General features: G+C 37.5%; 1 protein-coding gene across 1 annotated transcript in view; it reads right to left on the bottom strand.

Annotated features, from left to right (window-relative positions):
* The window catches only part of MARK1 (microtubule affinity regulating kinase 1), a gene marked incomplete at its 5' end in the record, with an annotated part of 142,328 nt that overhangs the window by 13,879 nt on the left and 104,544 nt on the right, over nucleotides 1-23,905 (bottom strand). Inside the window, 7 exons of the mRNA XM_082834772.1 lie at nucleotides 3,478-3,671; nucleotides 3,976-4,129; nucleotides 6,711-6,823; nucleotides 7,853-7,952; nucleotides 18,011-18,130; nucleotides 18,218-18,454; nucleotides 23,560-23,616. Coding sequence (XP_082690898.1) covers nucleotides 3,478-3,671; nucleotides 3,976-4,129; nucleotides 6,711-6,823; nucleotides 7,853-7,952; nucleotides 18,011-18,130; nucleotides 18,218-18,454; nucleotides 23,560-23,616 — 975 coding nt within the window. The remainder of the gene's footprint in view (nucleotides 1-3,477; nucleotides 3,672-3,975; nucleotides 4,130-6,710; nucleotides 6,824-7,852; nucleotides 7,953-18,010; nucleotides 18,131-18,217; nucleotides 18,455-23,559; nucleotides 23,617-23,905) is intronic.

The raw sequence follows: 23,905 nt of genomic DNA, 5'->3' as shown, positions 1-23,905 counted from the left end.
GGCCCTGAAGATGGAAGGCCACCTGGAAGCCTGTGGGTGAACCTTCTGCACCTGCTGGGGAAAACCCCACAGCCACTGGTGATGTTAAGAGACCAAAGCTCCAGGGTCACAGGCAGGCCCAGCTGAGGACACCAACACTGTGTGCAGTGCCACCCTGGGAATACTTCCTCTTTTCAGCTACACAGATATACAGTGTGTTTTTTTAACTAATAAATCCCTAATTTTTGAACATTTAATTATTTCCTACTTTGCTCCTATAGACTACTGAGGAGGTTTAACTGGAGATTAAAAACTTAGAGGAGAGGACTTCCCTGGTGGTGCAGTGGTTAAGAATCCACCTTTCAATGCAGGGGACATGGGTTCGAGCCCTGGTTCGAGAAGATCCCACATGCCGCAGAGCAACTAAGCCCATGCGCCACAACTACTGAGCCTGCGCTCTAGAGCCCGCGAACCACAACTACTGAGCCTGTGTGCCACAATTACTGAAGCCCACGCGCCTAGAGCCTGTGCTCCGCAACTAGAGAAGCCACCGCAATGAGGAGCCCACACACCACAACGAAGAGTAGCCCCCGCTCGCTGCAACTAGAGAAAGCCCGCGCGCAGCAACAAAGACCCAGGGCAGCCAAAAATGAATGCACGAATGAATTTATTTTAAAAAAATTTAGAGGAAAAATCCTGTAAATAAATAACAGAAAATAGGGAAAAATCCTGGAAAAGTATAAAACCACCAAGATATTACTAGAAGTCTGTAAAATTATCCCATGGGCACCAAATGTAGCAATATAAGAATATTCACTTCTGATAATTTCACTGTTTTGGGTGAACTGTCACATGAGTAACCTAATTTTGAACAAATTCCTTGTCAGGTCATGCTACCATACATCCTGTGGAGACCTCTAAAACGTTTCTGGCTGTCTTCAGTAACATTACTTTCCTTCTCAAAGTGTGACGGGTGAACAGTTTCTCCTTCAAAACTGTGTCTTCCAGGTTTCTGATCCTCACAAGCTGCCTCCCTGGCCTTGTCCCTTTGATGGCAGTGATGCTAATACTAAGTGGCTAAGAGAAGAATTTCTCTACCAGAATCTTTTGGCTTATGTTTAAAAAAAAAAAAAAGATAAGTAAGTGTGGCATAGTTAGTTTAAATTTAAACCAATGCCTTAGTTTTTATGCCTTTTTAAAATTTACATATGCTTTGAATACCCACTATGCGTGTGATCACTAATGATTCTGAGGAAGCTACTGTGTCAGCGTGTAACAGGAGAACATAAATATGGGGAAACAACAGTGAACAATGCAAGGCAGCACATAGCTACGAGCTAAATAACGTGGTCCAGCAATCAGAAAGGCCAACAAGATCACTTTGGAGCGTTCAGTCCTAGGAGGCTCCATCCAGGAGGCAGGACTGGAAATGATCTATAGAAATGGGATTTTCATAATGTGCAGGGGGAACTTTAAGCAAGAGCACTGCATAAAGACAGGGGTGGAAACAGCTGAGAATATTCATGGGAAAATATGACCAAATTGAGTTGAATGACAGGTAATCTAGCAGAGTAGCAGGAAATAGGGGATGGAATTCTTTCTTTCTGTTATATGGGGTGATGACACTCTGGAAACTGTCCTCTAGTTGATGTTTAGATAAGAGGAAATGATGACTTGTCTAAAAAACTACTTATAAAAAATGTATTAAATCTATTATAGTTAAATCAGTTCCTAACAGACCAGCTGGAATGTAAGTGGCTGTATCCATTCATCCTTAAAGTGGTTATATACATCTGTTTCAAAGACCAGAAGGTGATGATCAAATCACATATTTTTTAAAAAATATGGTTTCCATTAACTGTGTAAGACAATGGGTATTGGGGAGTTTAACCCATTTACAATTAAGGTTATGCTGGGCTTCCTGGTACCTTATTTCATGTTTCTATTTAAAGTGTCTTTATGTTTTTTCTCTCCTTTCCTACTTTCCATAAGCTAAATCAATTCCTTTTCTTCTGTTGGTTTAAAAGTTACCCATTTTAGTTTTGTCCTTATATTTCTTGCCCTTAAGTTCCTGAATTTATTTTTGCTTATCACTACAGTTGTCCCTCAGTATCCGCTGGGGATTGGCTCCAGGACCCCCTGCGGATTCCAAGATCTATGGAGGCTCAAGTCCCTTATATAAAGTGGCTGAGTATAGTTGGCCCTCCGTATCCACAGGTCCCGTGTCTTCAGGTTCAACCAAACACGGATGGACAGTGAGAGCCAACTGTACCGATTTCTTACCCTTACCCCTACCTTCCCTTCCAAGGCATATGCTTTTTCCTTTAATTTCTATCCCTATCCTCACTTCCTGGATATTATTCAGAATTTTGGTTCTGAATTTTCATTATTTTTTTTCTTTTTTGTGTATGTTACCACATACATACTTTAATAAGTTAGTTGATTGCTTTCAATTCCCATATATTTTACGGCAAAACTCGACATACCTTTCTCTTACTGTAAGAGTACTTCCTCAAACAGTACAGTGTTTTCAAATGGGTCACTGTATCACAAGAGTTGAGGTACTTTATTCATAAGAATATGCTTATTGTACCTTTATGTTTAAATGACAGTTTGGTTGGGTATAAAATTCTGTGTTCAATGTGCTTTTCTTTTGATACTTTAAAAATATATATATTTTTTATCCATTTATCTTCCTGCATCCATCTTACTGTTGAGAAATCAGATGTCAGTCTGCATCTTGCTCCTTTTAAGGTCACCTGCTGTCTCATTCTGGGACCTCTGAAGTTTTTCCTCTTTGCTCTTGGTATCCATATATCCCACTTTAATGAGCCCAGGAGTAGGTTTTCCTTCTTGCTTCTGTTTTCCCTTTTGAGACCTTTTAATATGAAGTTTTCCATCTTTTTAAATTATTATTTCTTCTTCAAATATATTCTCCCTTTCATTTTGCCCCTTTTCCTTTCTATACTCCTATTTCCTAAACGTCACTAATTCTACTTCTATCCTTTGTATTTCTTAGTCTTCTTTTATATTTTCTCTTTATTCTCTGCTGCTGTCTTATAGGGGGACGTCTCAATCTATCTTCCAGCTCCCATTATATAATTTCTATAGTTTGCTGTTTTAAGTGGATAATGGGAGCTAACTCTATAAAGTAATTATTGTTGTAGTCTGCCTTCATTCAACAGTTTATTTGTAAACATAAAATTAAATGCACCAATATACTATCAAGTAAATATTACAAACATGAAAACTGAGGCAGGAAAGTTTAATGTACTGTTTTGTGGTAAGGTTAAATGTTATTTTAAGAATTCACAGTTTTTGTTCTTAAATTGCGTTTATTAGAAGCTTGGCCCCCTTTGCACATTCTTTAAGTGTATAATTCACCTTAATATTTTTAAACTTGAAAAGAAAAGATAAAATTTTTTTAAATCTTTAAACAAAAAAATTCTGACAACAAATAACTACAGCATATTGCAATTTGCCAGAATATTTACTCACACTTGGAATAGTTGAAGACTTTTTCCTTTCTGGCCCTACAAGAGGGCTTGTAGTCACCTCACTTTTTGAACCAACTGTTGTGCTGCCAAGTTTACGAGCCACGTCTTTGTCCCACTCCTCTTTCTGTTCACTTTCCACGCTGTTAGCCTGAGGCCTTTTGGTATATGATACGGCAGGGGGAATGGATGGACCAGCTGTAATTTTTTAAAAAGCATAATTAGCTGAAAAGCAACTGACATATTTTCTTCTAACGAACAAAAACTCTATTAAAAATATCTTTATTTGCATACTTTACACTCTGAACGAAGATTAAACTGTTTGATTACAAAAATTAGGTCAGCCCCTGAAAACAGGATTATATTTATCATTCAATAATATAAAGCTGTGATAACTGGGAATGATACAAGAACATAAACATGTGAACTGTATAATGCTTAACAAAAAATGCAAGTCTGGGCAGACTCAGTCTGTCTTTCCACATATCTGACTTTCCCCCACCATGATCACTAAAGCGTCGTTGCTTCTGATTTGCTGAGATGCTCCGCTGGACCTTCAGGTGAGCAGGGGACTGCAGAGTGCTGTTGTTTAAGTCACTGTTGGGCCGTGACCTCTGACACAAGTTTCCACTGGATAACGATTCACCACCTTCAAACTATAAGAAGAAAGACCACCAGCATTTTAAAATTAAAAAAAGTTCATAGAAACAATATGCACGCTTGATTTTTCTAAGTTATTCCAAGTCATACATGGAGTAATCAGAACTAAGAAAATTTAAAAGTTTGGATACAGAACTGCAAGTTGGCAAACAGGAAGGGAGAGAACTGGATACAACATCGTTTCACAAGTACATGTCATCTTCTGTTATCTTGTACAAACGGCTTTGGGTCCTTCTGGGTCCAAATAATAGCTACCAATTATTGAATGGTTATTATATACTAGCCGCCATGCTGAACTTTTTATATATGTTACTTTGTTTAATCATTACAACAAACCTATGATCTATTAACCTGTACTTTTTAGATGGAAAAACTGAGGTTAAGAGATTCAAGAGACATCTTTGGGATTTGAATTCAGGCATAGTTGAGATTCAAACTTAGGATGAAATCTAAAATTTCAACTTCATACAAACACACACACATTTTTTGTTTTGTTTTGCTTTCTCCACCACATTTACAGAATAAAATTTGGTTTATTGACTCTGATCAAGAAATTGCATCTGCTTAGAGCTAAGCATGGTGTAGTGGGGATTGATACACTTTCCCTCTCTCTGTAACAAAGAAGTATTTTGTTGCCAGCAAACTTCTGACTGAATCACTGGCATTCTAATGGGAAATCGAAATTCATATGTAAAGTTGCTAATGATAAAGAGCAGAGAAATACTGATGATGAAAATTTTAATAGATAACAGCTAACACAGAGCACATAGTAGTGTGCCAGGAGCTGTTCTGAGGACTTGAGAAGTATTAATTCCTTTAAACCCTCTCAGTGACCCTAAGAGATAGGTACTATTGTCATCCTCATTTTATAGATCAGGAAACTGAGGCACAGAGAAATTAATTGCCTAAGTCACACAGCTAGTTAGTGGCTGTGCTGGGGTGGGGGAGGGGTGGGAATTCAAACCCAGTGACCCTGGTTCCAAAGTTCAGGCTCTAACTACTTATAGTAGCTTCATTCATTTATATTCAATGCAATTCAAACTTCATTTTAATTCATGCACGGGCTGGGTTGTATGCTTATAAAATTAGTGTTTCCTTTATACTTAAATTAATAGGAAAATTACAGATCTCAGGAGTGAAATCTAAAATCTAGGTAGAGACAGTTCAGAGACTTTAGAGATAACCATTTGTACTATTTCCCACTTCTTAAAATTCTCTTGCCTTGGCTTCTTTGATGCCACCTCCCTAGCTATTAGCATCTCTACTGAAGATCCCTCTCCTCTGCTATAGGAGTACCTACCTGGTAGGGTCACTGAGAGGATTAGATGAATTAATACATGTAAAGTCCTTAAAACAGTTCCTGGCACATTACTGTGTGGCCCTCTGATGATGAATCCCAAATCTGTTCATGCTATTCAACTCATTCCCTTCAGATCCAGATCTTTATATCCAAATGTCTACTGAACAGCTCCAACCAACAGGAATCTCAAATTCAACCACCCAGAACTGAACAAACCTCCCATCTTCCCACTAAGGTTCACTCTTTTCCTATCTTGGCAAATACATCTTACAAAACCAGTCACCTATGCTAGAAATCTGAGAGTCTCTTATCCTTCATTTCCAACAGGTTATCAAATACTGTTAATTCAACCTCTTACATGTCTTGGCCTGTTGTGGGTGCCTGTCCCCTTATGTCCCTGAGTATCCTGTACATCCCCCTAATCAGAGCACGTTCCACACTGTACCACACTGTGGACTGATTCTCTCCCCTCTAGACTGACGGCTCCTTGAGAGCAGAGACCTTCCAACCTTTCTATTCCAGTACTCAGCATAGTTTCCGGTACAGAGTAGGTTCAATAAATGTCAGCTGAATGTACTGATTCACTAATAGTTACTATCTAATTATAAATAATTTCATCCTACTCTACAAAATGCCTCCCACAGATGTCTAATTTTCAACCAACTGTCAAAGCTCTGGGCTGTTTTTGACTCTCGATTTATACCTTTATATTTTGCTGTCCCAAAGGATCATCAAAGGTTCAATCACAATTGGCAGAGAGTGACTTCCTTGCTCTCTCTCCCTATTATAGACCTCGACTGGCCTTGAGAATTTCCAACTGAATGTATCAAAACACTTGACACTCTACAAGGCAAAATATATCACCAAAAAACCTTTTCCTGGGTTCCCACCTATACATTTTGTTTTCAATGCTGTCACCTCCTTTTGTTTCAGTTGCTGTCTTTTTCTGCCCACCCAAAATAACCGTGTTACCTCTGGCAGGGCTGTTGCACTTGGGCTGCCAGAGCCATTCTCAAAGACGTGACTGTGAACAGGGCCTCTCAGAGCTAAGCAAGGCACTATGCCTGCTCATTCAAAACAGAATCTCTCAGTATTCGGAAATAAGGTGAGTTCACAACTCAGCAACTTGGATTTTGACTTCTGATAAATAAGAATGTTAGGGTCTTTGTATTATTTTTGATACAACCTAAAATATATTTGCCAACATTATATCTATACTTAGCTGTGACTTAGCTCAAGAAATAATTCACATTAATCTGAAAAGGTGAAAAACTTACTTCAGGTGGTTTTCTACCTAGAAGAATATAAGTAGCCATGACTTCATCATATTTCTGATTTATTAAGGCATCATTTATCTCATCTCGGGCAAAACCCATGGTGACCATGATGTCTAGAAATAAAAAACAACAAAATTCAAATTTTCTGAAAATGGGTTTATTTTAGTAAAGAAACCAATAAAAATGGGCAAGTTTGCCCACGTCGGATATGAAAACTAAATTCTGAACATTTAAAGTGTAACTTTAATTGTAAAACTTCTGGATTACTAATATACAGACACCGTGTAGTTACAGATACTGTACATCCCCAATTTTTCATGCAGAAATTATCTACACTGTGGGTTAATATATTCACAGGCTACTCCATTTCTCATTGCCCAGCACACCCTTGAGCTGAGTTCCTTTATCCAGCTCCACGTAGCATCTGTCTCTCTGTGACACACACAGAACACCTTCTCTCTCTCTCGACACACCCTCAGCCACTCAGGGAGTGGTTTCTCTCATCTCTTAACAATTTCTGCTTTACTCTTTGGAAGGCTTGAATCCCACAGTTCTTTCTGATCAGATTCCTAACACCCTACAACGCCCCTCCTCAGCCGTTCTGCCTTCAAGCCAGACAGGAGATGACTCAACTGTGAGTTGCCGATGGCTCTGGGAATGAAGAGAGGGAACCGGTTGGGAGTAGAGCACTGACTGAGTGTGGGAGGATAGACCCTGCTGAGACAGTGGGAAACAAAGGGGGAGCCAAAGTGTTCCTCCCTCTAACTCAGGGCCTCTACGCTTTTGGTTAAAATACATGCTACGTTTTGCTGATATTTATCAGTCGGATCAGTGCTGATTCTTAAATCAGTCATTCCTCCCGTTAGGAATTGCTGAAAGAAAAGAATGAGGTTTATCTACATTATCTTAATTTTTATATCACTGTTGCCAACAACTGGTTTAGATTATAATATATGAGAACAAAATAAGGAACTTGAATTTCACAATGTTTAGTGTATATCTGGAGAAAGAAAAGATGATAAAGCAAGTATTTTTCAAATAAAAATTGTTTCCCATTTACATTTTAAACACGATTTTGGTAGACTAAAGGACTCTCACTTTTAGCCTAGGGACCACCCCTCTCACAGTACTTAAATACTTACCTATTCTTTTTGCGTCATTGAAATCTGGTTCAGGCTCAGCATATGGCTTTAGTTCTTCTTCTTCATGACCAACATTCATCCATCGATCTTTCATTATTTGCTAGGAAATAAACTCTACATTATGTTTGGCCAATCAGAACATTCAACCACTTATATTAGCTCATTTTTAGTAAATGTGAAACTTATTGGTTCAGTCAACAAGAATCGTGATGTTTTCAAACTAAAGTTACTGTTTCTAGCTTGATTAGCAGGTCAACAGGAGGTGTAAGATTTTGGGACATACTTATATATCTTATGACAAGTCTAACCATCACCCCACACACTCACCAAATGAACTGATTCAAAATATACTGCCTGCTGTCTATGCTCCTCTAAAAGGAATATTTTCACATTTGAAAATTTTAATATAAAAGCCCACTGATTTTAACCTCTGCTTCATTTTTACATTTGAGATTAATGAAGAGATTTTTTTTCCTGGTCTTCTACCAAATATATACCTGTAATTTAAAAATCATCACTTACTAAAACATTAGGAAAGAAGAGATCATGGGAAATGGAAATCAGAGTCAGTAATGACAATATAGCTCAGAGAATACGGGAAGAGAGAACAATCAAGATTTAAGCCTGGAATTAGGAATTAGTAAGAATCAGGGTGAAAACAGACGTTGGTGTGCATTACCAGAGTCCAATTTAAGCTGAGACTGTGAAACAACAGTCAATCCGGGGCTGTTAAAAGGCAACCCAGAGGGCGCAGCCTATGGAATGAGGAAACTACTGGCAAACCATATATCAGATAAGGGGTTAATATCCAGAATCTATAAAGAACTCCTACAACTCAATAACAACAAAAAACTGCCCAATTAAAAAAATGGGCAAAGAACTTGAATAGATATTTCTCCAAAGAATATATACAAATAGCCAACAAGCATATAAGATGCTCAACATCACTAATCATCAGGAAAATCAAAACCACAATGAGATATCACTTTGTATCTGTCAGGATGGCCAGTGTTGAAAAAAATGAAAATAACAAGTGTTGGTGAGAATGCGAAGAAACTGGAACCCTGTGCGCTTGTTGATGTGACTGTAAAATGGCGTTGCTGCTGTGGTAAACAGTATGGAGGTTCCTCAATAAGCTAAAAATGGAACTATTATATGATTCGGCAACCCCACTTCTGGGTACCTATCCAAAAGAACGGGAAACAGGATCCTGAGGAGATATTTCATACCCATGTTCACTGCAGTGTTATTCAAAATAGCCAAGATGCAGAAACAATCTAAATGTCTGATGGATAGCCCCATACTTACTTCTTATAACCACTTTGAGCAATGGTAATTTAGGTACATTATCCACCTAATTTAAATAAAAGTAGACTCACTACAAATTTAAAAAATAACAATGCTATCACCAAGTCTTTAGTGATCATTCATCAATAAAGTAAAAGTGAGGCTTCCCTGGTGGTGCAGTGGTTGAGAGTCCGCCTGCCGATGCAGGGGACGTGGGTTCGTGCCCCGGTCCAGGAAGATCCCACATGCCACGGAGCGGCTGGGCCCGTGAGCCATGATGCCGCTGAGCCTGCGCGTCCGGAGCCTGTGCTCCGCAAGGGGAGAGGCCACAACAGTGAGAGGCCCGTGTACCGCAAAAAAAAAAATAATAATAAAAATAAATAAATAAAGTAAAAGTGTCAGGGAGGGTGCACATCAGGAGAAAATAAATTTTGCAAAGCAGAGCTGTAAATTCCTGCCACATGATTTTCCAAAATATCAAAGTCCTTCCTGTTCCTCATCTGCCTCCTCCCAAATAGTATGTCTGGCAGAAGCCTAGACAGTAATCAGGCAGCAGCATCTGCAGAAGGAAAATTCTGTTGCTGGCAGAATTTCCTAGGTTGCATGGTGAATGCACAAAAATCCTCAAAGAATATGATGAACCACTTAGGATAGCTACACAGTACAGTCAGCCCTCCGTATCTGTGGGTTTAGCATCCTCAGATTCAACCAACGATAGACAGAAACTATTCAGAAAAAGAAAATTCCGGAAAGTCCCAAAAAGCAAAACTTGAATTTGTGACATACCAGCAACAATTTACATAGCACTTACACTGTATTAGGTGTCATCATAATCTACAGATGATTTAAAGTATGTGGGAGAATGTGCACAGGTTATATGCAAATACTACACACCATTTTATAGACGGGACTTGAACATCCACGGAGGTTCCTGGAACCAGTCCCTGTAATCCAGCCCATCTAGTCCTTGACAACTTTACTCACTTCTGCAGCTGGACTGCACAAATATATGGAGGTGGCAGCTCAGAGAGTGCTTAAAAATGGAAGTCTTGAAAAATGTTTAAAACAAATCTATAACATAACACATTATAACTTAACTATACTTCAATAAAATAAATTAAAAAAAAAACCCAAATCTATAACAAACCCCACCTCTCCACACAAACACATCAGTACAAACAACGGGATCTAACTGTCCTTTTATCAACACATTACATTTTTGGGGCAGCTCTCTGAATGTTTGTTACTATTACGATGAATGAGAATGGGCAAACAAGAAAACTAACAAACATAAGCTAGACATAAATACTTCTGCTTTTTCAAATGAGCTGAAGTTAAGTCCTTAGTGATGTTCTCAAATTTAAGAGCACAATATATATTTTTTAACATCTTTATTGGAGTATAATTGCTTTACAATGGTGTGTTAGTTTCTGCTGTATAACAAAGTGAATCAGCTATACATAGTACACAAATATCCCCATATACCCTCCCTCTTGCACCTCCATCCCACCCTCCCTATCCCACCCCTCTAGGTGGTCACAAAGCACTCAACGGATCTCCCTGTAAGAGCACAATATTCAGAGTTTGAAAATAATAACCAATGGAATAGATTTATAAATAGTAGAATCCCAAGTAAGTGGAGGTTAGATGCTGGAAGAGTTAAGTAAGAGGTTATCCTGCCAGGAGGAATTGGAAGAGAGGCAAAAGCCTGTGAGTGATCCAGGCAAACGAGCAGGGCATGTGGGGGACGGCACGTCGGTATGACTACACGAGGCGGGTGTCGGAGCAAGAGCAGGGTGGAAAATTAATAGGGACCAAATCACAAAGCTTCCTTTCAATTGGATAAAGGATATCTTTGAAGAGTGTGATTTTGCAAAGTCTCTCCGGCCAGTGTGTGGAGAGTCACTCAACACTGGAGACTCAGAAATCCACTAAGAGGCTTTCGCTGGAATCTAGGAGGGAGAAGATACCAGCCCGCTCTAAGGGCAGGCAGTGGCAATGGGAAGAAAGACATTTTCAGTATCTGGCTGGTAAAAATCAACAAAACTCTGTGATTGGAAGTGAGGGGAGAGATGAAAGAGCTCAGGGAAAATGAAGGCGATGATGAGGCTTCTGGTTTAGACAACTGAGTAGAGTGATACCATTTACTGAGACACCAAACTCGGGAAGAGAGGTCGAATGGACCGGGAAAGACGGAGCTCAGGTTTAGACAAACTGAGTGTGAGGTGCTTCGGCATATCCAAACAGACATGTCCTGTCAACACTTAGTTTATTCTGAAGCCCAGGAGAAATCTGGGCTAGGGATGGAGATTTAGAAAGCAGCCAACAGATGAGGACAGAGTGGTGGGATTCTCCAGAAGAGTGAATCGAGGGAGAATGAATACTAGAGGCTTAAAGAATGCCAGCATTATCAGCATGTAACGGCTGCAAAGAAAAGTAATCCCAAAAGCAAATGGGGGGAGGAAAAATCTGCACAGAGTGACATGCAAGGCAAGGCGAGAGTTTTTCGAAGAGGAGGCAGCTGTGTCCTGTCAAATAAGGTGATAACTAAAAACGTAATCTGTTGTGTTTACGACAAAGACAGGTGAGTTTACTGAGGGTGGCTTCCGAGTGGTGGAGATGGGAATCAGAAGGTAACGCACAGAGGCAAATGGACAGATGAGAAACTGGTGACTGCCGGCGGAGATACTTTTTAAAAAGTCTGGCCAGAAAGGGAGGAGCAAGAAAGAATACTGGATGGGGACTGTGAGGTTGAAGGATGCCTTTTTAAAAAAACTAGAAGCTCTTTAGGTATGGATAAAGGCTGAGGGAAAGGAGTTAGCAGAGGAGGTTAGGATGGTACAGAAGAGAAAGCTTTACTGAAGGAGTAAGGTACTGAGAAGGCACATCACACGTGCTAAATCCAGCACCGGAATGAATGGGTAAGTCTTGCACAAGAGAAGACACCTCTCCACTGCAACAGGGAACTAAGGAGGTGGGTGGGGTTCAGACAGTACCGTGAAGAGTATGGTGGCAGGAAATGAAGAGTTCATGACTACTGGTTTCTGTTTTCTCAGTGGAGTAGAAGATAAGGACCTTTGCCTGGAATGTTTCCCCCTATTTTTTCCACCTAAGTTCCTTTTTATCTGTCTTATAATGTCCACACAAAATCTGGGCTCATTCTATCACTGTCTTTCATGGTACTCTGATCTTTGTGTATAATTATGCAATGTGTCATTATGTAAATATTTTGTGTTTACCTGTTAATTAGACCATAAACCCAAACAAAGAATGACCTGCATCTGATTTGCTCAGTATTGTATATCAAGCACCTAAACATACCCAGCACTTAAATGCTCAATGCATATTTGTAGACTGAAGGAATAAAACCTCTTGTCTGTGTTACTCATCTGTCCTTCCTCTGTGTTCCCATGGAACTCTGTATATTTCCTATTGTGACTGTTATCACATTCTACCTTTTATCACAGCTCCTTCACTATATTTAAAGTCCTTGAGGATAAAGACTGTGCCTTGTACTATCTTTCTCAGCACAAATGTTTGTTTGTTGCTTTTGAACAGGGCAGTGTTTTAAAATAAGCCTGGACAGAAGCCTTGAGTAAAATTAAATGTAGAGAAGAGATTAACAAGAAGAAGACAGCGTAGGAAGTCACTAAAATGCCCAGGAGATAGAGAACAGAGAACTGAACTGGACAGGATGAAACAGAAGAGAGAAAACCTGAAGAGGCACAATCTATAGCACCTGATGACAAAATTCGTTGTTTTTTTTTCTTAACAGCTTTATTGGAGTATAATTGCTTTACAATGGTGTGTTAGTTTCTGCTTTACAACAAAATGAATCATTTATATATATACATATGTTCCCATATCTCTTCCCTCTTGCATCTCCCTCCCTCCCACCCTCCCTAACAAAATTCGTTTTGAGAATGAGGGAAAGGATGAAATCCAAGAGGTGTCTGAGGATTTTAACTCAGGTGCCGGGAGGAACAGAGTATCCCTAAGTAAAAAATACAAGAGCAATAACAGATTTGATAGTGGAAGACAAAATATTAAAAGCAAAATTAAGATAATCCAAATTTTCTGATGCTTCTCAATTAAATGGTGTGTATTTGGTGCTCATTTCACAACCATTATTATCTGTCCACATCAAGGAAAAATATATATATGTGGACTAAACCCTGAGGTAATTTGTCTTTTATCTGGGGAAATAAGATTTACTCACCAAACCTGAAAATATTTGAATACACAATGGAATTAACTGTTCAGGATTGTGCTATTAGCAGTGAGTATTAATAAAGACGAAAAAGAGTAACTTGCAGTGTGGGCTGGAGTTTTCAGGGAAGGAATCCCAAGAAGTTAGGAGGTGAACTCACTCTCCAAATATAGGTAATATCTGGACTGGTGAACAAGTGAAGGCAGATGTGAGGGGGGAACGGTGAGGCAACCTCTCCTTTGACTTGGAACAGAGGTAACATGCAATGAAAGAACAGGAGATAAAGTGAGTATCCTCAGATGATGAATTTAAACTTGATCTGATAGGCAATGGAGAAATGCTACCTTTTATTAATGAAGATAAGCAACATTTTAGAAACAGCACCGGGAAAGGAACAATCTGAGGAACACAGAAGGAGCACTGACTCTGCTAGTCTTCACACAAAATCAGATTTGAGGCCGGGCTGATTCCAGGGAAGGTGGAAAATCACAGTGAAAAGAAAAGACCGCTGGGCGGTGATGAGAGAAAGAACACAGTTTCGCTTTCCTGTCTTAACTGTTCTGATCTCTGGGGGTCGCCGAGTCCACGTAGTAAAGTTTGTCTCCTTAAAAACTGTTGTGTTTCAAAGCAAAATAAAAATAATCTGAGGAAAACTTTCCTTCAGTAAAAGGAATGGGAGGTAACAGTAGGAAGAAAGAAGATCTGTTTAGGGGAAAAAAGTAGCAGAATTAACTCCACTAGTTCTAAATCTGAAGCTCTTTTAGAGGAGTAAGGCAAAGAGAGCAACAAAATAGGGATAGAGGAAAGGAAAGAGCATGCGGAAGTACCTGTCTTCAGTGTGTGAACCTCACGCCCACTCAAAATTCCTCCATGGGAATAGCAGGGTTAACATTCAAAGCCAAGGGAGAAGTAAGTGTCCCCAGAAAATGGTGGTGCTGGTGACCACGGAGTTCACGCAACCCTATACCTGGTGGTTTCAGGCACAGTGTAAACCACTGGCCAACACACTGCACTAGACCAGTTGAACAAACTAGTCCATTTCAAGTTTCATTTGAGATATCTCAACATGAGGAACAAGAGGTCCAACAAGATTCCAAACTTGAAGCAAGTTTACCGTAGCCATCACTGTCACTGAACAGAAATGACTATTTGCTGAAAAGTTCTAACAAAATAATTGATTCAGATGAATTATAAAGAGTTAAACAAATGACCAATGGAAATATACACCCTACACATAGGTCCACACTAAAAAATTATGGACTTTAGGTTGGCCAGATGAAAATAATTTTTCTTAAATGGTTTCAACCTTTGTAAAGTATACCATATGCTTCTGAATTTGTACTTAGAAATTTTCATTAGAAAAATGGTTATTATTATTATTAATTGTTTTTTGCTTTACTGTCACTTGACCTGTGCAGACACAAGCAAGATTTTAAAGATTATCTTAGCAGGCTGAAAAAGGTGTTAAAAGTAAAAATAAATACTTTTTGAGGAGGACCAAAGATGAGGGAGAAAGGGCAATAATGAGGAACTTTGCTTTAGGCTCAAATTTTGTATTATTTTGAAAGGTAACACAGTCCATCTTACTTAAGGACTGGAAAAATGAAAGAATATACAAAGAGGGGGTAGCAGGAAAAAATTTCAGTATCTTTCTAAAAAAAATCCAGACACACCAATATTCAAACAAATAGGAAAAACCCCAGCATACAACATAAAACACAAATCCTTTGAAAATCATGTGTGATACTGTCCCCCCCATTATGAGTACAATTAGGAAGAGGTGACTGCACTCAGATATACAACCTGAAAAAAATATATTAACTGTTTAGATCTAGAAGCAACTATGGGTCAAGCAAGTAGAATGTGAAATTATTTAAAATAAAGATTCTTTAAATCAAACTTCAATATTAGCAAATTACATAGTGAAGACTAGAGTTTCATCAATAACTCATGATACTCAAGTAACACCGAAAAAATACATCAAGTTCCATTTCTTCAACTATGAGAATTAACAGGGAAATATTTCATCTCAAAAGGTACAAAGCTGATACAAGTCTATAAAGCTGATTAACCAGACTCCTTTAGACAAGTAGTTTAGGGACACAGAAAGCTTACATATGAAGAAGGACACTCAACCTATTCATTAAAAATATTGAGCATTATCTCTAATGAAAGAAATACAAATTAAAGCGATTATGACAAACTGTATTACTACCATAAAGGCATCAAGTACTAGAAATTATTTTTATCCAATACTGAAACAAGCTGTGCAGAATATGTACCTTCAAATGCCTTGGTTAACACACAATCTTTTGGCAATGATACACAGGACCGAGCAGACTGTTTATACCCTTTGACCGAGTAATTACTGTCTGGAGAATTTATCCAAGCATACATCCCCAAGGGAAAAAGTACATCACATTATTTTTAGCAAAAACAATGAGAACAACTCACATGTGGAACAAGCAGAGAATAGTTAAATAAACTTTGAGACATAATCCAAGGAGAACAACATAGCTACTGACAGAGAAGGCGGCCACTCTCGTGATAAAGCAAAGAGGACATACTAAAAACGTTTCAGTTTAAAAAAAAGAATGCAACGTGACATGAAAACATTATTACTGAATAAAAATTTATGTTTACACACTGAAGACTGGTGTTTTGAAAATAGCTGCTTTTTATACTTTATGGATTTTTTGGTTGTAAAGTTGATAATAAAGTAGGTATGAAAATAAAAGTGAAGACTAATATAATTTTCGACATCATTGTTATTTCAAGGGGAGTTTCTTAAGATTTGGTATAAAGAAATCTTTTTTTTTTTTTTTCCAATGGTGTCAGGTTTCTCTGGAAAACCATTTCTGGGAATTGTGAAGCAGACCAGCCTTTGTATGGTGATATCTGCAATATTACGATAATATTTCCAACGTAGACTCATGGTTCCATGGCTGGAAGACTTAATTTTGACAAGGTGGAACAGGAAGTTCCAGACTATATTCAAATACATCAAGTTGAGCTTCTGATGAGCAAATGTTTTCGTAATAATAACTTGCTTTTACATTCAAGTCAGAGAATTCATACTTTAATCCTTCATATTTTAATGCAAAGGATGAAAGACTTAAATATTTGGCCACTGTAAATTAATCATAGTTAAGACACGAAGCACATCTTATCAATCGTCCATAGAGATTTGTAAAATCTACTCCCCCCAAATAATTTTTGTTCTTTATGGTCTTTTTGTTCCTCTCATTAGCTGAGCTGATGCCTCAACTCTGGACATTTTGTTAAGTGACATTCAAGTAAACTTGGCTCCAGTGATAAAAATGGGTCATAAAGCAGGATCAAGGGAGGCTTACGTTCCTATAAAATTTTAGAACTTGTATGAGTGTCAACAATTATAACTATTTCACACAATTTTCCATTATAATGGTTGAAGGTAAGTTTAGAAGAGCGGTAATATGAAAGTGGGCTTTTTTACTGCACAGATTTCTCTTTTAAAACATTACAACATATCCTTTGACCCCCAAAGAAAAAAACCCACAAAAATCATAGGAAGTAACTAATCACATTTAAACAAACAATTCAGTAAAAAATATCTGATAATTGATCTACTGATATAAAACATTTAAAATAATTTCCCAATGGAAGTCACCATCCCTTAACTTCCATCAAAACATCATATTGTATCTTTTAGTGAAAAGTACTGTGGTAATACAATTACAAAGCCCAAACTAACCTGAGAGCTCTGTATACAGGGATGGCTCACTATAAGGCTGCCTCCTAACCAGCATGGAGTCCGTGCCAGAAGGCCCCCATAGCTACACTAAAAAAGTACAGTTTAAATGAGGTTAATTCTCTGAATTTTCTACCCTATCTATTAAGGCAAATAAATGAAGACAAAAAATACTAGTGAACAATACATGCTGAATCTCTGAAATTATCTTAGTACAGGCTAAAATATTTTTAAAAACAGATGGGAAAAATGCTTAATAAGTTGTTCTGACTGCAGTGTCACAAGGAAAAAAGATTAGACATTTTGGTTATGTGGACCTCTGATGTTACTGGCTGTAACATACTTAGTACTTTTTTAACAGCGTCTGTTATTATAAATAACCTCACATATGTGGAATGCATGTAGGCAACACAACAGTGTGGTAAGAAATGAAATACCTGTTTCCAATATGTTCTACTTAAATATTTGCAAACTTTCTGTACTGATGTTGAGAGGGTTCTATTAAATTTTTTACTATCAGATACAGCCTTGAAGTATTCACTGGATTCAAATTTCACTATCTTCTTTTATCCTTGAAATATCTGTACTTACTAAATACAAGGTTTCTATACTGGACCAAGCAATTTGTGACAGAGACTAGGTTTTCCTTCTTCTCCAACTAAGTCAATTTTATCCCTATTTTGATGTTGTTTTAATTTAAGACTTTACTGCAGGACAAAGAAGAAATAAGAGTCTTTAGCCAAACCTACTGCACAACCTTTGAGTAGTGAAAGCATCACGTGACTTTCTCTAGATCTAAATAAAAGGCAAATGAGATGGTTTGGCAATTTTCCTTAAAAAACGTGGGGAAAAATTATTGAAATAATGCTCTGTAGTTCCTTGAATATTTTAATTGTTAGACTTTAAATATGGAGTGGAAAAAATTACTTACTTCCAAGCTGCCTCTCTTGATTGGATTCAGCACTAATAATTTCTTCAGGAGGTTTTCACAGTCAGTGGACATATAGAAGGGAATACGGTACTTCCCTCGTAAGACTCGCTCCCGCAGTTCCTTACAAAGCAAAAGAAAGCACGTATCACTGGCTTATGAAATCACTGTGCTTGGGGATAGAACATTAATATCAAATTTAGCTGATACCTTTAAATTCTGGCCGTCAAAAGGCAAGGAGCCACTGACTAACGTGTAGAGAATGACGCCGAGACTCCACACGTCCACTTCAGGCCCGTCGTACTTCTTCCCTTGGAAAAGCTCAGGGGCAGCGTAAGGCGGGCTTCCACAAAATGTGTCCAACTTGCTCCCGACTGTAAATTCATTACTAAAACCAAAGTCAGCAATTTTAATATTCATATCAGCATCAAGGAGAAGGTTTTCAGCCTAAGAGGAAAATAATAAAAAGGACAATGTAAAGAGCCTACATAAAATAAAACGTTCATTATAATTGTTTCAGATCTCAAACATCTATTTCTTGTCTCTCATTTTTAAGTGTAACATCAAATTGAGAAGCCCAGTAGAGTACTTCAATGTGTAACTTCTCAGAATGACATTTATATAAAACTGAATTTTAACACTATATAGGAAGGCTCCATTTATATGCATATATGTAACTGTTTAAGAAAGGTTACTTAAAAACCATTTTCTTCCATAGGTCATTTTAAACCTAAGTTTTTTCCTCATGGTAAGAAACATCCTGGAATTGCACCTTAACATGACCGATTCTAAAGAATGTAAGTCAACATAACACTAATCCATCTTGGGCTTCCCACAAAGTTACCCAAATATGCTGTTTAATAGAGTATCACTGGTTAATGCAAGCCTCAAGCATATATTTAAACTAACTCCCAGTCAGGGGTTCTATGACCACTGAATTGATTCCTTGTCCTTTCTTGCAAAATGCATCCTCAACAAAGTTCTTTTCTCAGTAAAAGAAAACAACACAACACAGCCTCCGTTGGATCTCATCTGTTTTAAGCCTCCTTTTGCTTTTCTAAAACTAGATTCTCTTCTAGGGGTTTATTATGGTAGAAAGAAGTGATTTCTCCCATGTTTTAAAATGCTGGTTTTCTAAAATCTTCCTAAATCAGAATCATTCAATGAAAAAATTTAAATGTACCTTTTATAAATGCAAGCAATTCAATAAAGGATTTGCTTTTGCACATGTTTTGTTTCAAACTCTGTTACAACTGACAGAGTAATGAAGTTATAGCTTCGTTTGTAGATGTGTTTTATCAGGTTACAAAAAGGAGTGAAATTTGACTAAAATGAAAATCACAGTTCTCTACAGTTTATACCACTGGAGGGTCCAACAGTCAGCAGACCCAAGCACTTTGCCCATCATATAGCTCTTCCCTCGCCTACTTCCTCCTTTTCCTTTTTTAAGGAATACTACCTTGGGATATTTGTTTTCATCTTGTTTCAGAAAATACACATCTAACACCCAAAAATATGCAAAAAAATGTGGTATCACTTATTACATAAATATTATAACAGCACACAGATTTGGGAGATTTATATTAGATCTTAACATTATGGACTGTGCGACAAAACCAGGTTACTCTGATGTTCTGATGTAAGGGCCTGGTCACTGTAAATTTCTGAGGCTGTCTTGGAGCAAGCTAGACTTTTCCCAGTCTCTCTAAAGATGTCTGGATGGACAGCAAAGTACCCAAGGCTGCCTCAGAAGAGGAGAGATGGAGAGGGTTTTGAGGTTTCCTCCCAAGAGCATACAGGAAACTCCTGGGTAATGAACATGATTTTTTGCAGATATTTTCCGTATAAGAAATGAGATGACAAACTAGGAGTCAAACACACAGGCAGGGAAATAAATAGCCCTCTTCTTTCTCTTTCTTTGAAGCAGTGATTTCCCTTAAAATAGCTGAGGGAGGAAACAGAAATAGAAATATTTGGAGCAGGAGAAAATCTGTAAGCTCAGAACAATGGAGTCAAAATACAGGATGAGACTTTCAACAACTGTTTAGGACAATGTATTCAAATATAACACAAACTAGTGCTAGTAATTGACAGAGGCAATGGGAAAAAAAGTTGGAAAAAAAAAAAGACCTCCTAACATGCAAGTTAACTTTGGAAAAATAGAGAAAAAGGAAAAAACAAAAGAAAACTTTCTTAGACAAGGAATCTTCTACCTTCGTTCAAAAAGAAAAAAATCCATTTGGCCCCAACCATTCTTTCTTTTTTTTAATTATTTTATTTTTTTAAATAAAAATTATGTATATTTAAGGTATAACACATGATAATTTGATATACATACAAACAGTGAAATGATTACTTAAGTCAAGCTACATACTTCCTCACAGTTACCTTTTTTTTGATAAGTGTGATGGGAACACCTGAAATCCCTCTTAGCAAACTTCCAGTATTCAATACAGTATTATTAACTTTTTGGATTAGACATCAAAAGCTCAGGCAACAAAGCAAAATTAAACAAGTAAGACTACATCAAACTAAAAAGCTTCTGTACAGCAAAGGAAACCATCAACAAAATGAAAAGACAACCTATAGAATGGGAGAAAATACTAGCAAACCACATATCTGATAAGGGGTTAATATTCAAAATATGTAAGGAACTCATATAACTCAATAACAAAACAACGAACAACCAGATTAAAAAATAGGCAAAACACCTAAACAGACATCCGATTTCATTTCCCCATGAATTGAAACATGGCTCCCATGTTCACTGCCACAAACATTTCCTGACTATCACACATTTCTTATTCCAAAGTATGCTAGTTTATACTAATCATATGCATTCAAGATTCATAAAAACATTTAAAACTTTCCTGATTTCTTTGAACTTTAATGTGAGGATGAGCACTGGCTCTTACATCAGACAAATCTGGATTTGTGCCCTGACCCTGCTTCTGATGGAATGCGGCCTCAGGCATTTTTAATTAGGGACAAAGTTCCTCATTTATGTTATTAAAAGAAGCTAATTAATGCAATCAAATCCTCTAGTCTTTAATGCTAGATAACTTCTCATCCACATTTTCTTCATTTCCTCAGTAAAAATACTGCCTTTTAAGAAAACATTCCTGGGCTTCCCTGGCGGCGCAGTGGTTAAGAATCCACTTGCCAATGCACGGCACATGGGTTTGAGCCCTGGTCTGGGATGATCCCACATGCCGTGGAGCAACTAAGCCCGTGTGCCACAACTACTGAGCCCACATGCCACAATTACTGGAGGCCACGCGCCTAGAGCCTGCGCTCCACAACAAGAGAAGCCACCGCAATGAGAGGCCCACGCACCAAAACGAAGAGTAGCCCCACTCGACGCAACTAAAGAAAGCCTGCGTGCAGCAAGGAAGACCCAATGTAGCCAAAAATAAATAAATAAATAAATTTATTAAAAAAAAAAAAAAAGAAGACAACATTCCTATGATTTATGTCAGAGCATGTTTTGCCTATGTTCTCTTCTAGGAGTTTTATGCCTTATATTTAGGTCTTTAAACCATTTTGAGTTTATTTTTGTGAGGGTGTGGTCTAATTTCATTGATTTACATGCAGCTGTCAAGCTTTCCCAACACCACTTGCTAAAGAGACTGTCTTTTCTCCACTGTATATTCTTGCCTCCTTTGTCTTTGTCATAGATTAACTGATCGAAGACATGTGGGTTTATTTCTGGCTCTCTATTCTTTTTTTTTGGCCGCACACGCAGCTTGTGGGATCTTAGTTCCCCAGCCAGGGATCGAACTCGGGCCCTTGGCAGTGAAGGCGCCGAGTCCTAACCACTGGACCACCAGGGAATTCCCTGGGCTCTCTATTCTGTTCCACTGATCTGTCTGTTTTTACACCAATACTGTTTTGATTACTGTAGCTTTGTAGTACTGTCTGAAGTCTGGGAGGGTTATGCCTCCAGCTTTGTTCTTTATCCTCAGGATTGTTTTGGCAATTCTAGGACTTTTGTGGTTCCATATAAATTTTAGGATTATTTGTTCTAGTTCTGTGAAAAATGTCATGGGTATTTTGATAGGGATTACATGAAATTTGTAGATTGCTTTGGGTAGTGTGGCCATTTTAACAATATTAATTCTTCCAATCCAAAAGCATGGGGTATCTTTCCATTTCTTTGAATCATCTTCAATTTCCTTTATCAATGTTTTATAGTTTTCAGCGTATAGGTCTTTCACCTCCTGGTTAAGTTCATTCCTCAAGGCAAAAGAAATAAAAGAAAAAAATAAACAAATGGCACCTAATCAAACTTTATAAAGTTTTTGCGCAGCAAAGGAAACCATCAACAAAATGAAAAAACAACCAAAGGAATAGGAGAAAATACTTGCAAATGACATGACCAACAAGAGGTTAATATTCAAAATACACAAACAGCTCATACAATTCAATATCAAAAAAAATCAAACCAAAAAATGGGCAGAAGACCTAAATAGTCATCTCTCCAAAGAAGACATACAGATGGCCAACAGGCACATGAAAAGCTGCTCAACATCACTAATCATTAGAGAAATGCAAGTCAAAACCACAATGAGGTATCACCTCACATGGGTCAGAATGGCCGTCATCAAACAGTCTACAAATATTAAATGCTGGAGAGGGTGTGGAGAAAAGGGAACCCTTGCGCACCGTTGGTGGGAATGTAAGCTGGTGCAGCCACTGTGGAGAAGAATATGGAGATTCCTTAAAAAACTAAAAATAGAGCTACCATATGATCCAACAATCCCACTCCTGGGCATATATCTGGAAAAGACAAAAACTCAATTCAAAAAGATACATGCACCCCAATGTTCATAACAGCACTATTTACAATAGCTATGACATGGAAACAAACCATGTGCCTATCAACAGACGATTGGCTTAAGAAGATGTGGTGTGTGTGTATGTATATACACACAATGGAATATTACTCAGCCATAAAAAAGAATGAAATAATGCCATTTACAGCAACATGGATGGACTAGAGAATATCATACTAAGTGAAGTCAGAAAGAAAAAGAGAAATATTACATAATATCATTTATACGTGGAATCTAAAAAATAATACAAATGAATCTATATACAAAACAGAAACAGACTCACAGACATAGAAAACAAACTTATGGTTACCAAAGGGGAAAGGAAGCAGGGGAGGAATAAATTAGGAGTATGGGATTAATAGATACATACTACTTTACATAAAATAGATAAGCAATAAGGATTTACTGTATGGCACAGGGAACTATATTCAATACCTTGTAATAACCTATAATGGAAAATAATCTGAAATATATATATATAACTGAAACACTTCACTGTATACCTGAAACTAACATAATACTGTAAACCAACTATACTTCAATTTAAAAAAAAAGAAAGAAAATACTACCTTTTATAAAAAGTTGCTGTGAGAATTAAATAAAAACTAATTTCCTTATACAGTGCCTGGCACAATTAAGCAATTAAAAAGACATCTCTAGTAGTATCACATATCTGTTAATTATTAAGAAATTTTTGTAATAAAACCAATCACTTACCTTAAGATCACGGTGAACAATGCACTTTTGATGACAATACTGTACAGCAGATACAATCTGAAATAAATATTTGGATAAAAGATTCAAAATTATTATGGTAAAAACATCTCAATTTTTCCCCAATTATCATTCCAATTTAGAGAAATTACTAACTTGGATTTTAAAGTTACGTTTAGCAATTTCACTGTTCCTTTATTTCAGAAAACCATACGTATTAAAGTTATGAAATTTTCACTTTTAAATGTGGACAACGTGCAAAAGTAGTATTCTCTTGCTAAAATACACTAAAATATTTGTCAGAGTCCATGAAGATTTCTTTATGGGTTGTTTTATTTCTGTTCACATG

The sequence above is a fragment of the Leucopleurus acutus genome (assembly GCF_964270905.1).
Source record: "Leucopleurus acutus genome assembly, chromosome: 2".
Lineage (NCBI taxonomy): Eukaryota > Metazoa > Chordata > Mammalia > Artiodactyla > Delphinidae > Leucopleurus > Leucopleurus acutus.
The sequence above is the reverse complement of the archived record's forward strand: the minus strand, read 5'-3'. Positions and strand labels throughout refer to the sequence as shown.